This window comes from Coenobita brevimanus, chromosome 29, assembly GCF_032717465.1.
Source record: "Coenobita brevimanus isolate Jiangsu-jjx chromosome 29, ASM3271746v2, whole genome shotgun sequence".
Taxonomy (NCBI): Eukaryota; Metazoa; Arthropoda; class Malacostraca; order Decapoda; family Coenobitidae; genus Coenobita; species Coenobita brevimanus.
Window position 1 is genome coordinate 38886566 of NC_136982.1, and position 17351 is coordinate 38903916.

The 17351-nt window shown below is 42.2% G+C and overlaps 2 protein-coding genes across 2 annotated transcripts in view; both read right to left on the reverse strand.

The window, feature by feature from the left end:
• The window catches only part of LOC145394938 (arf-GAP with dual PH domain-containing protein 1-like), a 97821-nt gene extending 91755 nt beyond the window's left edge, over window positions 1-6066 (reverse strand). Inside the window, exon 1 of the mRNA XM_080268688.1 lies at window positions 5985-6066. Coding sequence (XP_080124814.1) covers window positions 5985-6066 — 82 coding nt within the window. The remainder of the gene's footprint in view (window positions 1-5984) is intronic.
• A 9269-nt stretch (window positions 6067-15335) lies between these two features.
• Ns4 (Nucleostemin 4) overlaps window positions 15336-17351 on the reverse strand; it is a 53850-nt gene continuing 51834 nt past the window's right edge. Inside the window, exon 10 of the mRNA XM_080268687.1 lies at window positions 15336-16051. Coding sequence (XP_080124813.1) covers window positions 15804-16051 — 248 coding nt within the window. The 3' untranslated portion in view covers window positions 15336-15803. The remainder of the gene's footprint in view (window positions 16052-17351) is intronic.

The window sequence follows — 17351 nt, forward strand, 5'->3', positions numbered from 1 at the left end:
ATGGTCGCCACCATTTACTTTGTATATATATATATGTATATATATATATGTAGGGTATAAACAGTAATCCCTCTTCCTTCCCAGACTCTCCCATTTGCACCCTTTTCACCTCCTTCCAAAATTTTTTCTTATTCTGTTGAAAATTCTCAGTCAACTGCCTACCTCACCTCTCATCTGCTGCCACTTTAGCTTCACGCACAGCCCTTCTCGCCCTATTCCTCTTTTCCTTATACCCCTCATATGACACCTCATCCTTCCTCTGCAGCCACAGTTCATAAGCACATCTCTTCTCAGCCACAGCCATACTTACTTCCTCGCACCACCATTTACTTCCTTTTCTTATACCACCACCCACTCGTCTCACACCACACACCTCTTCCGCATGCCCACCACAGCACTCTTAAACAACAACAACTGCCATTACTCCTCAACACTGCCATTTTCCTGATCTTTCACTGCGTTCCACTCATCTTTCTATTTCTCCTGATAGTCTATCATTTTCTCTCTTTTATCCAACTCACTTTCAAAACCTCCCTGCCACACCTAACTCTCCTAGCTCTCAACCATCTCTTACCTACTCTTAAATTTCCCTCCACCAGGTAGTGGACAGTTCAGGGTTAAGGATTTTTTTTATTTAAAAAAAAAAAAAAAAAAAAAAAAAAAAAAAATCAATGATTTAATTGATTTTTTTTTTTATGTTTTTGATTTTTTCATCATATATGGTAGGAAACATTTCAAAAGCAGTATTCTGAATACTGTTAACATCATGTCACGTCTATCCACTCATTGTTCAGGCTGAAAGCCACTGTCCAGAATCCAGATACCAGTACATACCTGTTCAAGTCCTGTCTGTATGCTACTGGTTAAGGCTGAGTTGCCAGTGATAATAAAGACAGTATATTCCAGTTCACTACTGGTAAGCATATCATAATTTTATTTGTTTAGGATGTACTCATAAATAATCCATAAATAATTCCTTATTGCTGAGTTTCGCTAAATGAAGGAGAAGAGCAAGTTTCAGTTTTCTCTGAAGCAAGGGACTTTATATTATTGTTTTTTACCATTAACCATTATGTAAGTTTTCTTGGCATGAACTGTATTGATTCATTTCTCAATTCTGATTTATGGCTCCAGATAACAGGGGGAGCAAAAGCTTTGCACAAGTACCGGGGCCCGGAAGGGTGTTGCTTGGACCCTGATTATCTAAAATGTATGTTGCAACTAGCAAATATTATCAATCCTTAGTTCCACAAATTTAAAATTATTTTATGTGTCATACAATGTAACAGTTTCAAAGGGCACCATTCCTTAAAAATCTGCTTACTTAATGCCTAAGTATAAAATCCGAAAAAATGAATGAAAAGTTATACTGTACACAACTTTTATAAACCCTCAGATTCTATTTGTTAATCTTTAGGTGAAAAAATCAAAAAAATCAAAAATTCAAAAAAATCATGATTTTTTTTAGTAAAAAAAATCACTGATTTAATCACATGATTAAATCAGTCTGATTTAATCAATGCCAACCCTTCCACCCTCACCTCTCAAAACTCTCACATCCAACAATCATCCTATTACATTCGTGGACACAACCACATAGTCCATCAATGCTCTATCAACAACCCTTCCACCCTCCTGTCTCACCCATGTATACTTATAAACATCTTTCTTCTCAAACAAGGTATTTCCAATCACTATCTCTTGCTCAACGCACATCCCTATCATTGGTTCCCCATTTTCATTTCTTCCAGGCACACCATGCATACCAACTAGGCTACACCTTCAACTTTGTAAAGCAGCAATATTAAATAACTTCTCAGAAACGGTTACTTTCTGAGGGATGTTTATAGAAGAAAACCCACTTCAAATAATAATGCTATAAAGTACCGTAGCTACGCCTACTGGCTTTTCCTAGCACGAGTTTGGGGGAAGAGTAATAATTTAAAAAACAGGCTGCCGTATATCGTCACTACAAACTGTAATTTGCAAGAGAATTAAATTAAAAATTGTTCGAATCTATCTTTTGCCAGATGCCTTAATCCTGGAAGGGGTGGCCACAGGCTACCGTATATCGTCACTACAAACTAATTTGCAAGAGAATTAAATTCAAAATTGTTCAAATCTATCTATTGCCAGATGCCTTAATCCTGGAAGGGGTGGCCACAAACAAATTGCCTCCATGTCACCCAGTCCCCTGCCATTTCACAGCCCTGCTCCCAGCTCACACCCCCCTCTCTCATATACCCCTCCACTCCATCCCTCCATCTCATCCTTGGCCTCCCCCTCCCTCTTCCCCAATCTACCTCACTCACATATACTCTCCTCATTAGTCTCCCACTCTCCAACCTTTCCACATGGCCAAATCACCTCCATGTACTGTACCAGTACTGTATTTCTCCATATGCTTTCAATCACATCCACACCACAATGCTCCTTCATTTCTTCATTTGTCAGTCAGTTTCTCCATGTAACTGCATATGCTCCTCTCAAATAACTACTTTCCACTGCTCTCACTCTTGGTGTCCTTCCAACAAGGTCCAACCTTCATTTCCATTTGTTGGAGTTGGTATAACAATACTGTGTAGTAGCTTTTTCACTTCCCTGTTTCTTATCACTGCTTTCAAAAAGCCAGCAACCTTTCTTCCTTGTTGTACCCTTTCAAGCACTTTAATTCACATAAGAAAAATATTGTTTGAAAAAAGGGAGCACAGAATGCAGAAGAGCTCCTACTACAAATGATGAAGGTATTCCATAAGGAGACATAGGACCACCTTATTTTCAGTTTTCTTTTGTTTTTATTTTTTCCTATACATTAGCTTTTCATGGAATTTTTAAAGTATTTTTTTATTCTTTTTCAAAATTCTGTGTTTTTTACTTCATTTAAAAGTGGTGAAAAGCATTTAAATTAGTGATGTTTGTTTACAGAAGGATGCCATCATGTGGTGCACAAAGACAGATGAACACCACCTTAGAATGCCATTTTTTAATGAAATTACTCTTATCAGTGCCTATTTATCCAGACATAACCTAAATTTTGTTACAATCCAACCTTACTTATCCTAACTTAACCTAACCTATTTTATGCTAACCTAACCAAGCTTATTCAAACCTAACCTATCCCACATGCAATCATACTTTGTTTATTGATGGATCCTCTTCATACTCGAATACACACTTCTGTACACCTTTGCAAAGTCAATGAACCAGTTTAAAGGCAACTTAAAATTTCCATTAACTTTTAAGAGGTGATCCTATGTCTCTAACCTCATTACGGATTACCTTCGTGGTTAGGCTAGGTTTGTTAGATCACATTAGGTTGGGTTATTGGACACAAATAATTAGTGGCAGACTGAATTAGAGCTGCATCAACCTGGAAGTCCGACATGCGATGGCCACTTACCACGGTTTGTGTGTAAATGATGAGATATTATTGCTGGCAACTTCTGGCTATATATATGGATCTATCTATCTATCTATAGCCCGACGCCCTAATCCCGCAAAGGGTGGCCGCAGACAAAACGCCTCCAAGTCACTCTGTCACCCACCATTTGACTACCCTCCCCCCAACTCACCCCCCCCTCCCTCATATGGATAAACTTCAAAATTACATATTTCTGCAGTTTCTTAAATCTATCAGTGAGAATTATAGTGTAGAGTAAAAATTAATTGTAATTTCTCTGGAGTTTCATCAAATGACCTACTAAGCAAGTGATAATTCATCAGCCTAAAGCAGCGTGACTGAGGGATGAAGTGGAAATATACACATCTGAAAAGAAATGAAGAATTGCAAGAGATGCACGCTGGATTCACAAAGGGTGGAAGGATAGAGGACAACATATTTATACTACAATACATGGTGGAAGAAAGCTTTAAAAAGAAATCCCCATTAATAGTAATGGCAATAGACTTCAAAAAGGCATATCTATCTATCTATCTATCTATTGCCAGACGCTTCAGTCCCGTTCGGGATGGCCACAAACAAATCGCCTCCACATTGCTCTGTCCCCCACCATTTCACTGCCCCACTCCCAACTCACCCCCCCCTCTCTCATATACCTCTCCACCCCATCCTTCCATCTCATTCTCGGCCTCCCCCTTCCTCTTCCCCCCTCCACCTCACTCACATACACTTTCTTCGTCAGTCTTTCACCCTCCAGCCTCTCCACATGGCCAAATCCACCCTTATGTGATAGATGCTATCAGCAAACAATACGACGGAGATAAAACAAGGCTAGAGCTGTCTAAAACAATGAAGGAAGAGATAGAAGTGACGAGTGGAATAAAGCAGGGGTGCACAGCATCAACACTCTTATTCAAACTGATAACATAATGATAACTAAAGACATCGAAAACAGAGGAAAGGGATTCAGCAATGAGGTATTGAAAATAAGAGTTCCCTTCTATGCAGATGATGGACTCCTAGTGGCAGAAAAAATAGAAGATGCAAAAACAAACATAAGGATAGTAAACGAAATAAGTAAAGAGTATGGACTAAAAATAAATAAGAACAAAAGTAATGTAATGATATGGAATATGAAAGGACAACCAGAAGAGGTGGAAGGAATAAAAATAGTAAAAGATATTAAATACCTGGGAATAACCATAGAAAATAAAAGAAATATGTTTGAAAGGCAGAAACTGACCAACATAAATAAGTCACAAGAAATGTCCAACAGAACATACTCAGTAATATTAAAGAGTTGCAACAAACTGCTCATTGGCAAGACATTCTGGAAAAGTGTCGTCTTACCATCTGCTCTATATGGAAACAGTATTATAAATTACAGACACTGAGTATACCAACAGATCCTGGGAGCACAGAAATATACACCCATATGTGCACTGAGAGGGGAAATACGAGCCTCACTGATGAAAACAAGAATGATGAAGGATAAGCTGAATTATTTAAAACACCTAAAAGATGGAAACAACGATCTGCTGAAAATGATCTTGAGAGATATGCAGGAGAAAGGAAACTTTAACTGGATAACAACAGTGCGAAAATACATGGCGGAACTGAAAATAAGAAATGGAATAGACAATGTGACAAGAGATCAAATAAAAGAGTTGGCAAGAAGATGGGATACGGATAAATGGAAAGAGGAAATGTCACACAAAACATGCTTGAATATATACAGGCAATACAAAGAAAAAATACAGGAAGAGGAAATATATGACAATTATCCAGCATCGATAACTCTTTTCAAGATCAAATACACTGCAACTAAATGACTGAACCAGACACACGTACAGAGAGTGCAAGCTTTGTGGGGCGGATGTGGAAGACCTGAAACATTTTGTACTATGGTGTCCAAGCTTATTAAATGAAAAGACAGATGGCAATTGAGCTACAACAACCATAACAGGAAGAAAAGGAAGAAATAATTGGGAGCTTTTTATTTGAAAAGACAAGACTGAAGGAGAAAAACGAGATACTGCACCAGATGTGGAATAAAAGGAAAAAAGAACTAAACGAAGAAGAAGGAATACATCCACGGGAAAAGTAAAAAGGAGGTGCCGTTGCAAAGGCCATACCTCCGTAAACACCATCAACGTCAATGTCATCAACTTCGTAAGAAACACCAAATTAGGCTAAGCAAAATACACAACATGGAAGTACAGACATGCATTTAGACACAATACCAAGCTTCAACGAGTCAACATCGGGCTTATCATTAAACTGAGATGTTTACAAGTGGGGTTGGTGGAGGATTAGTGCCCCTCCCTGTAAAACAATTAACTCTAAGCCCTTGGCCACCCCGTGTGGGATACATGGCGTCTGGCAATGAATGAATGAATGTTTAAAAAGCACCTCTACCCAGTATGTTGCATGCAACTGCACAAGTAAATCAAAACCTTACACCATTTGCCCACCGTTGACAGTTTTTTCCTACATTCACCATAAACACAACTAAACGCTAATTTTCCAATCATACATTTATCTTTATTATAATTACGGTACACAGAAAAGAAATAATATTTACTTTCCAATCCACAGTCTGCACACTCATTGTTTCCTGCACGTTTCACAAGCTCACTGATCCTGCGTGCATTTCTATCCCCCATTTTTCTATTGATTCCTTTTGAAGTCAAGTATTACGGCACTAGACGGCTGATAATCTGGCACCCAGAGTTATATTTTCAGACTTTGCGGGGGACATTTCCCTTCGTCCATTCCCACCGCTCTCACTGCCACACCAAGAGGATCACTTTATTCTGGTTTTATCTCTTCAAGACATACATCCAGATTTATCAAAAATACATTCGTCTAAATTTATTATCCCTGTAAGTCATAGATACACATCTATTAGTATGAAGTGAAAATTGACAAGGTAAAAATAATTTTAAGCAACCGAAGTTGACGCACCCAGTATGACGTCAATTTGATGCCTAATATTTATTTATCTTAATATTTAAAAAGAGTTAACTTAGATTTTCAAGGTCTTTCCTGGGACTTTATATAAATTTTAAGTTAAGAGAGCCTTCTTATTATCAAATTTCTTGTAAGGAGTTTGCCATCCTCGAAGCTCTCATACTACGATTAAAATGATTAACTGCTTATTTTCAAATAAACTTTAGTTATATATTCAGCAAAATACTGCACTGTAAATAGCAATATTGGGAACCGATTCTCTCTAGAAATTGGTTCCTTACCCCTGAATCATGTTTCCTGTGTTCGTGGTAAGAGTTTATGGCGGGTGGCCTACGTAGAACAAACCGTTTCATCCAAGGAATTTCCAAGTTGATAAGATGCCCTCCCGTTAACTGGTGGTGATGGTTTTATGCCTTAGATGTGTATGACCTATTAATGAAAAGAAAAATAATGCAGTAATTTGAAATTCAGGAAAATATATGGATTAGTGGTGCTTCCTCCTCTTTCTGTACCAGTCATTACTAGCCTATAATCCTTTTACTGAAACCTGTGCCATATTTTCGCCCTTTTGCATGTTATATTTTACATGGCACACTGGCAGAATAAAACAATACAATGACATTCCATCCTTTCCGCGGCACTTCTACGCAACTATACTCAGTTTTTTTTTATCAAGGCGAAGATGCACTTGACAGATTGGTGATGACTGGCTGAATGCAACGTTACTTTATTATCTCTTTCTTATTAATTGACAACATATATCTGATGGGGAAATATGGGTTAGTAAATGTTATTAAGACATGTTGCAGTCAGCCAATCGTCATCTTAAGTATCGCATTCTGGTGTTAATCTGGTGCCACAACTCAGCATAGAAGATGGGCGAACAGCAGTTTGAGGTCAAATTAAAGTGAAAATAGTATAGTTCACTTCATGACCGGACTTCCTCCTCCCAGGGAGACCGACAGGTAAAATCAATCCTTCCCCATTGAAATCCCCACCACGACGAGACACCACAGGGACGTTGCGACACGAACCCCAGGGGAAGACCACGGAGAGGCTCTGAGGGCGCGAGCAATGCCCAGGCAGTATGGGCCTACGTCCCCTACTACCTAATTGCTCACCTTTTCCCCTTAACGGACCCGACGAGGACTACACAGTGCTGGTGCACTACTCTCCAGCCGGACCAGCCCTCGCCAGGTTTGGGGTGGGGCTGATATCTCTGTCCCACACAGCACCCGAGTGACAGCCACTAGCCGCACTAGGCAAGAGATGGCCACTAGCTGCTCAACAGCTGCATCCTCCCCTGTGCAGAAACCAGTGATGGCCGCTAGCCGCACTAGGGAAGAGACGGCCACTAGCCACTCTCCTGCAGCTGCCTCCAGGAGTTGGATCTCGGTGATGGCCACAAGCCGCACCAGCAGGCAGGTGACGGCCACTAGCTGCATCTTGTATGCCGTCCCCTCCCCTCACAGGACCCTGGTGACGGCCACTAGCCACACCCGTGAGCACATGACGGTCACTAGCTGCACTCAGCCCACAGTCCATTCGGGGAACGAGGCCCTAGCGACGGCCACTAGCCGCATCAGAGGACAGATGATGGCCACTAGCCACACCTCGCCCAATAGGACTCCAGTGACGGCCACTAGCTGCGCCAGTAGACAGATGACAGCCACTAGCTGCATCTCGCCCTCAGTCCTGTCAGGAAGTCAGGCCCCAGTGACGGCCAATAGCCACACCGGCAGGAGAGGGACGGACATTAGCCATCCTACCCCTGCTGCCCTCTGGACCTCAGCAACGGCCACTAGCCACACCAGGGAGAGCACAGACACCACTTGTCTCACCCCCTGTGACTTCCCCTCCAGAGGACGTCCTTTGCTTGGCCCACCCCTCCTGTGGCCGAGCAGGACATCCCTCCTGTTCTCCCAACAGAGGCAGCCCCCAGGAGGAGCTACACCTGGAGGAGGTCTGGCATGCCCCCATCGTGACCCTGGTGGTTCAAGCAGTGCAGCCAGTGCCCAGGTGAGACCACCTGCTGTTGGACTTCCGAAGGAAAGGACGCTGCAGACCACCCTTGACAGCGACCCGACCTGAGGGAGACCACAGTACCTGGACTCCCTGAGGTGCCCCCAGGACCCTGGGGCATGACCTCCCGAGCCCTATTGGACACCGACCTCCTCCCCAGAATGGGTGCAGACAAGCACGCCTACTCTCCCTGTTTGGTCCTAGCCCTAAAGACTGAACTCCCCACAGAGGCCCCACTAGAGAAGGACCCCTCTCCACTCTGCCCAGCAGCCCACTCCAAATGACGCAGCCCCCGAGAGTAGTCCCATACCCTCTGAGGGAAGGCACACCTGGCTGACACCTATAGGCAGCACGAGACTTCAGCAGCCCCGTCACAGTCCTCTGGTCCAGAGAGTACCTCTGAACCTCTATAGTGTACTGTGACCAAATTGTAATCACATTGTATTCACTGGTGTACGAATATAAGATAATACACGTGTAAGGTTGGTTGACCAGAGTTTTTATGCCCTGTTCCTTTCATAGTGTATTCTAGGTCCGGTCTCAAAAGGGAACCTCAGTTCAGTAGCTGGTGTTCTTAGGACGAGAAGTCAACCTAAAAACACCTAGCATAACACCCATGCTGGCTGTAATGCTAGGTGTTTAAGGGGCGGCTTCCCATCCCTAGAACGCCTTGAGTGCAGCTGGGTTCTCTTTCTAGACTGGAGCTTAGACACAGTAAGAGAGGAACAGAGCATAAAAAGTTTTTTTTTTTTTTTTTTTTTTTCTTATGTGTCCAACTCTGGGCATAGGCTTCACAGCCTACATTCAAGGCCCAGTAGTCCACCTACATACCATACACCTTTCTACATGTCACCACTTCGGCGCTAACACCCACCGTCCATATTGAATACATGCTAGGGCTGTCTCATACAGGACTGGTGTATTGGTATTAGTGGGGGTATTTTTACGACATGTCGGCTTCAGAAGTAACAGGAGCTGCCTCTCCAACATATTATGTTATTTAGATGACCTGATCAATGCTGAGGATAGAGGGCTATGAGTTGATATGAACCACCTTGACTGCGAAAAAGCCTTTGACAGACTTCTTCATCAACGACTAATTATTAAGTTGGAGGCAATAGGTATAGGAGGAAAAATACTGCAGTGGATTAAGAGCTTCCTTACTGACAGATACCACAGAGTGAACATCAGAAACCCAAGATCAGACTGGCTACCAGTTAAGAGTGGAGTTTCCCAGGGGTCAGTGCTGGGACCAGTTCCTTTCCTTGTTTACATTAATGACACTGAACAACTGTGAGTCATGGCCCCTCTGTACTCCACATATATTATTCCTCAGCAGTCCCATCTCCACTGCTTTTATTCTTGACTTTTCATTTCCATGCCTCACCACAGTCTCACATCCATATGTTAAAGTTGGCACTAACACTCCTTCATGTAAGCCTCGTGCAGCTACAACACTCAAGCCTCTGTTTCTTATCAAGGCCTTCATTGCACCAGCTACTTTTCTTCCCTGTGTCACTCTACTTTCAACTTCTTTTGCACATTTTCCTCTCTTTTCTATCACTGTACCCAGGTATTTGAACTCTCTCACCAATTCCAGTCTCTCTCCATTCACTGCAACATCACACTTGGAGTCACCATCTCTCTCAATAAGCATCACTTTACTCTTTTCTACATTTACTCTCAAGGAACGACGCTTACAGACCTCAGCAAAACTCTGCACCAGCCTACCAAGTTCTTGTCTGGTATTTGCAAGCAGTACTGCATCATCAGCACACAACAAATCTGAGACATTTCAGCCATCACCATTCACTACCAACATCATCCCCCTCTCCATTACTCATGTTTTTACTTCTTTCATCATCCCATCCATATATATGTTGAAAAACCATGGGGACATCACACAACCTTGTCACACACCCACCCCGACTGTGAACCATTCACATAGATGCCCATTAACCCTTACACACGCTTCACTACCATCATAAAAAGTCTTGATGGCACCTAGCAGCTTACCATCTACACCGTAAATGCGCAAAACTTTCCACAGTCCTTCTCTGTCCAAACTGTACATTTATGGTGTTCATGGACACTTTTCATCTGCTGTATTTACTGACTCTAGCCATTCTTCTTCAGTGTGGTCATTTGTACATGATGACATTTGGATAATTATAACAATAAGTTGTGGTGATTAAAGGTTTTTGAATTCATCAGAGCCAGAAAAAATGCAGGTCAGTGTCACCAGGTCGCAGATTTATCCAACATCAAAGGTACTTCTACATAAACTTTGAAAAGAGATACAAGACCAATTTGTATTTTCCTTTCAGCATTTTTGTTTTTCAAGATCAATTATATTTCGCTAGTTGATTTGCCTTCAAATACTTTGTAATGGCTTGTAATTTCACATATTATCACCTTCAGTGAAACAGGATTTGGCACCTTTGTTGGGGGAGGATTGTAGTGAGTCTGAAAGGGCTCAACTGCTTCTCTACCAAAACAAGTATCTAAGTGAAACTAGCAGGTGACTAGTGCTAACTTTCTATAATGACATAGCTGGAAAAAAAAAAAAGTAGGGTATACAGTAACAGTCTTTGATATAAATCTGACTATAGATTCTAATGAACCAAACCTTGCTCAGTAGTTCTCCAGCCAGATTACAGGCTCCAGGTAGGTTGGTTGGTAAGAAGCATCACTTCTGACACAGAGCTCCAACTATAATTGGCAAAACTTTTAAGTTTAATTACCTTCATACCAGCCTTAATTCATCAAAGTGATGAGACTGAACATATTAGAAAAATGTTCCATGTGATGTAGAAGCATTATATAATTACAGTGGGATCTTGGATAAAATTTGCTATGGTAAATGACAGCCCAAACTAGGGGAATAGCCACTGTTCCGTTGTCTCTGGTGTGCACAAGTAAAGTTGCCAGACTGGCAATGAAAACTTCTCTTATCCTAAAAAAATGCCATGCACAGCATTTTTGTCAGGGTACATATTACTTTTCTTACCGCACATTGAAAGGGAAGCATCGTTTAAGCTTCATATTTAAATTTAACAAGGTTTTTACATACAGTATTCCCTGGGATACTGAAACCCAAGTACGCGAGGGGTTGTGGTGGATCTGTAAGAACTGCAACCTGGAAATATAAGTCTCCCTCAGTTTGCTGGAACTAATGATTTAGTTGGCTTCCAGTACCCATATCATTCCTTAATTGTCACAGTAATTAGTATCTTATTGCTACAAAACTGAGGGTTTGCATAGTTACAGCCTATGGAGCAATGGTCAAAAAAAAAAAAAAAAAAAAAAAAAAAAAAAAAATGAAATACTTATCTTGGCATGCCACTAATCTGTGTGGCTGGCACTCCCCCTCCCCCCAGCAATGTCAAACATGGCTGCCCTGACTACCTTATCTTATTTACAAAGGCAATACTGGGACTCTACTTGTTTGTCATTGCATTTGGTGATGTTTAAAGTAGATCAAATAAGTCTACTAAACTTTGTGGTGTGCCAGTGAATCTGTGTTAATTTAAACACTATTCAATATGCGTGAGTGGCTGTAGGAAGACTTGGATGCTTGTAGGTGGATGTGGTTGTGTGGAGTTGTGAATAGGTGTGTGTGTGTGTGTGTGTGTGTGTGTGTGTGTGTGTGTGTGTGTGTGTGTGTGTGTGTGTGTGTGTGTGTGTGTGTGTGTGTGTAGTGTTTTGGGATGCATGTAGATGGGTGTAGGTGAGTTTTAGTAGGTGTGCATGGGTGTGGATAGGTATTCACAGGTGTAAGTGGGTGTAGGTGTGTTAATAGGTATGCATGGGTGTGGGTAGGTGTTCACAGATGTAATTGGGTGTAGGTGAGTGTTAGTAGGTTTGCATGGGTGTGGGTTGGTGTTCACAGGTGTAAATGGGTGTAGATGTTTATGGGTGGGTGTTGGTGTTTGTGGGTGAGTGTGGGTTGATGTGAGAAGAAGTGGATGGGTGTAGGTAGGTGTGCTCAGGTGCAGGTGGGTGTGACTGGGTGTAGATTGGTGTGAGTGAGCGTGAATAAGTGTAGTTTGGTGTTAGTATTGCTGTGGGTGGGTGTAGGTTGGTGTATGTGTGTATAGATATGTCTGCATCAGTTTTGGAAGCAGGAAAGTTGGGAGGAGATGGTGACTGAGAACAAGGTGGAGAGTGAGGGAATGACTGGCAATGCATGAATGTGGTAGGTGGGGGGCAAGTCTGGGAAAGAGGAGATGACACATGGTGCAGGAGCATGCAAGGGAGAGTGGTGGTGTGTCGTCGAAAGAGGTCGTTACAGTGACAAGCTCTTGATTCATGGTTGAGATGTGAAAAGCAAATAAATAAATAAATAAACACATTAAATAAATAAATATGTAACTAAATAAATAAAATATTTCCTTCATTCTTTCCTCTTCCTTCTTCCTACAGGTGACTTCACACTCCCTCTTCTGAATTCTTTACTTCATTTTTTCCTCTTCGTTCTGTCTACAGGTGATTCTACACTAAGTGACATGCCAAATGGCTTCCTGTACACCAGGAAGCCATTTACTATGCTGGGTGGTAACCATATAACCAAATTATGGTGACTGGTGGTTTACTGAGTAATTAGGGAGCTCCAATCAGATTGGACCAGTACAGGTTTATATCCAAGGGATGGTTGGGGTTTATTGCTCACGTAATACCCCCCTGGGGGTAGTTTTTTTTTTCAAGAATACTCCCCCAGTATCCCTGCTTGTCATAAAAGGCGACTAAAAGGACTGGCGGAGGGTTAGTGACCCTCCCCGGAAAACAACTAACTAAAAAGACAAACAAGAAGCCTCGGACAAGGACTGACCAAACGATGACAACCAAGGACCGGACAAAGGACTTGGTAATGGCAACATGGAATGTAAGAGGTGCGAATGATGAGGTGAAAGAGAGAGAGATTGTCAAGGTGCTTGAGGGTGCAAAAGTGGATGTATGTGGAATAACTGAAACAAAATGGAGAGGAGAAAGTGTGAGAGAAAGGGAGTATGGATGGGGTATATGTGCAGGAGTAGAATAGGTGAGAATGAGATGGCAAAAGAGGGAGTATGTATAGTTGTGAGTAAAAGATGGAAGAAGAGCATAAGACAGTATGGATCACTTGGGTCAAGGATTGTGTGGGTAAGGTTGAAAGTTGGAATACAAATGTGGGCGATTGCGTCTGTGTATGCGCCAACGCAAGATCATGCTAGCAGAGTGAGAGAAGAGTTCTGGACAAATGTGGAAGTGTGCATGGAAAAGTTTGGAAGGAATGAGAGAGTGTTTTTGATTGGTGTTATGATAGGTAAAGTAGGGAATGTGAGGGTGGATGGAATAGTTGGTGAGTGGGGTGTGCCTGCTGAGACAGATGAGAATGGCAGTGCATTAGTGGACATTTGTGCTGGGAGGGGGTTGGTGATAGCCAATACCCTCTTCAGGCATAAAATGATCCACAGGTATACATGGCGAGTGATGAGAAAGGTGGGTGGTGAACTGAATGAAAGGAAGGCAATGATTGATTATGTGTGTGTGGATGAAAGGATGCGAAGATGTGTAATGGATGCAAGAGCTTATAGAGGTTGGGGGAGTGGACTTTCTGACAACTACTTGGTGGTGGCCAGAATTAGGATCCAAGTAAGATGGAGAAATAGAGGAAGGGAAAGACTAGAGGAAGGAGTACTTGCAAGGAAAGTGGAAAGGTTACAAGAGGATGAGAAAAAGGCAGAGTATAAGAGAGAAGTGGAGGAACGATTGAGCAAATATGAATTGGAGCAGAGTGTCGTTCCTTGAGAGTAAATTTAGAAAAGAGTAAAGTGATGGTTATTGAGAGAGAAGGTGACTCCCAGTGCAATGTAACAGTAAATGGAGAGAGACTGGAATTGGTGAGAGAGTTCAAATACCTGGGTACAGTGATAGAAAAGAGAGGAAAATGTGCAAAAGAAGTTGAAAGTAGAGTGACACAAGGAAGAAAAGTAGCTGGTGCAATGAAGGCCTTGATAAGAAACAGAGGCTTGAGTGTTGCAGCTGCACGAGGCTTACATGAAGGAGTGTTAGTGCCAACTTTAACATATGGATGTGAGACTATGGTGAGGCATGAAAATGAAAAGTCAAGAGTAAGAGCAGTGGAGATGGGACTGCTGAGGAATGTATGTGGAGTACAGAGGGTGGATAGGATACGAAATAATGTGATTCATGAAAGATGCGGAGTGAGGAAGTCGGTGGACACCAGAATTGAAGAGAGCGTACTGAGATGGTATGGTCATGTGGAGAGAATGGATAACAATAGAGTGGTGAAGAAGGTATATCTGAGTGAATTTGAAGGAGGGAGGAGGCGAGGTAGGCCAAGGAGAAGGTGGAGAGATATGGTGGATGAATATGTGAGGAAGAGAGGTTTGGAAGTCGGTGAGGCTAGGGAACTGACAGGAGATCGAGCTGGCTGGATGAATTTTATGAGGAGATGTGCATGATCAGGGATTTTTGGCACCCCTTTTTAACATGGCAGCGTCTGGATTGACTCTGTCGGATACGATATGTGAAGCTACAGAACGTGGTGAATGTTTTCGGCGTATCTGATAGAGCCAGGATTCCGGGGGCTTGAATGATGAGTGAATGGAAGCGTGGCCCATTGGATTGGGCAATTTTGGGCTGTCTGGACATTGCTACTCCTCACCCTGCCCTTTGGTGGGAAAGGAGGTCCAGGTGATGATGATGATGATGATGACATTCTTTATGTAGAGTATGGTACTGCTGGATGGACTGATTTAACACAGAAGACAGTATGGTGTATTAAGCAAAATAAATTGCTTAGGAAATGGTGTAAGGGAACTTCCTCAATCAACAAGAATACAAACCCTAGACTCTGCCCTTGGTTTAGGAAGATGTCTCTAATGGGGAAACTATTGCTTTAAAATATCATAGGTTTAACCCACGCTATGCAGCTCCTACAAAGACAAGGATGGTAAAGGATGTTCATTTAAGTATGGCCTTCAGTATGAGTAGAAAATTGTGGGTCCAGGGAAATGGGCCAAACTCAACACTGAGGATGGAGAAGAAGCATCTCTGTCAATCATACAAGGCATGAGGCATATTGTAGTGTGATAAGGTGTGCACCAGGTTCCAAGGAACTTGCATTTGGAATGATGCTTGCCGAAGAAATGAGGCACTAGGATGATACTGCCTTAAGGGAAGCACTCCAATCCTAGAAGTTTGACTCTCATTTAACCTATTAAGGATGGATGGGATACCTGACAAGTTCAATCTAAATACCATGATGCTGTCGGGACGTGAGATGCATCCAGCCCTTTGAAGGTTAAGTATCAATATACTTTATTATACTTATATCACCACAGCACTGGTAAGAACAATTTAATTGAAAAAAGCAGTTACTTTCCTGTAATGGTTATGTATATTAATCATTTTCAGTAAGAAGTGCAAATTTGTTTTGTGTTGTGGGACTGTCCTCCTCTTCATCGCTCTCACACTCAGATTCTTCCTCCTCGCCCTCAGAGTCTGCCTCTTCTGACTCAGTCTCTTCACTGACCTCCTCTTCAATGTCTTTCCTCTCTTCCTCGTCCAATGAAGGTAAGTCTGTTTCCCTTGCATGGATCCCTTGAATGAGTTTAATCTCTTCTGTCAGGGGGTCTGATTCATGCTTTTCTGTGGGACAATAATTAAATTAGCACCATTAAAGACTAATGAAATATCCAACAGAATGGATCTCTTACCACATAAAGTCGTGGTCATAAATAATTATCTATCCTCTGGTACCCCGCGACTCAGGGCTGGTTCCTCTATGCGTGGCAAGTTGCATTGAAGTATGAGGGGCTGAGAGGGAGGGGCCAGAGAGAGAAGGAAAGGTGGGTGGGGGGACGGGTGATGTTGTCGGGGTGGAGTGAGGAAGGGGAGGGACGGTTGGTAGGGGAGGGAGATTAAAATGTGAAGTGGTGGTCACATCATTTGTCTATTTTCTTTCATTCAGGGCATGATATAAAAGAGTTAACATTCAGTAGACAATGCTACATTACACCTTGTACAGTGGCATCAGATAACAAGCATCAGAGAGGCGATATCAGAAATATACTGACGTGACAGATCAAACATTAGTGCGATGCCAGATAACTGTATTCATCTGTGTATTTTGACTTCGGATACAGAATGGAATCTGTATGGTTTTGACTTCTGTAATGTTTGTGTAAGGAATGTCCTCTCTCCTTCCATGTAATCAATTTTTGGAACTAAGTAACCTCCGACATGACTGTGTCCACAACAAAGATGATCATCCTCCCTCTATACAGTCAGTATCATGTCAACTATTTTATGGCATCTCTGTAATGAAAAGGCTATTGAGAATACCTGTGCATAAAAGGTAACAAAATTTGATGTCTGTGCACAGGGTGGATATAAGGATGATATTTCTCATAATCTTTTAGAAGGAAAATGAAACAAAATCCTACCCAAACTCTGAAAAAATATCCACATTACTGTTAACCAACACTGGTCAAGCCAAAGCAACCAGGAAAGCCTTTGTAAGTAGTCCAGTGGTCTCCTGCCTCACCTCTTGCTGTCTTCACGAAACCGAGGAATCAATGTTGTTGATGGTTTGCTGGTTTCGTTTGAACACCTCCCACCCGTCCTTTGTGTGCTGAAGGAGGCGTGCTCGTATCCTCTCTTTCTCTGGTTTTCACGTACTGACAGTCTGGGCCCACACAGACTTGACAGCTCTGCACTAATGTATGATTTATCACGTCTGTATATTTGTCTCAGCCAGCCCTCGATATGACCACTCTAAAGCTTGAGATCTGATGCCACTATACAGGGTATAATGTAACATTAGCTACCGAATATTAACTCCTTTATGTCATGGCCTGAATGAAAGAAAACAGACAAATAATGTGACCACCACTTTGCATTTCAATCTCCCTCCCCCACTGTACCCTCTCTCCCCTCCCTCACTCCA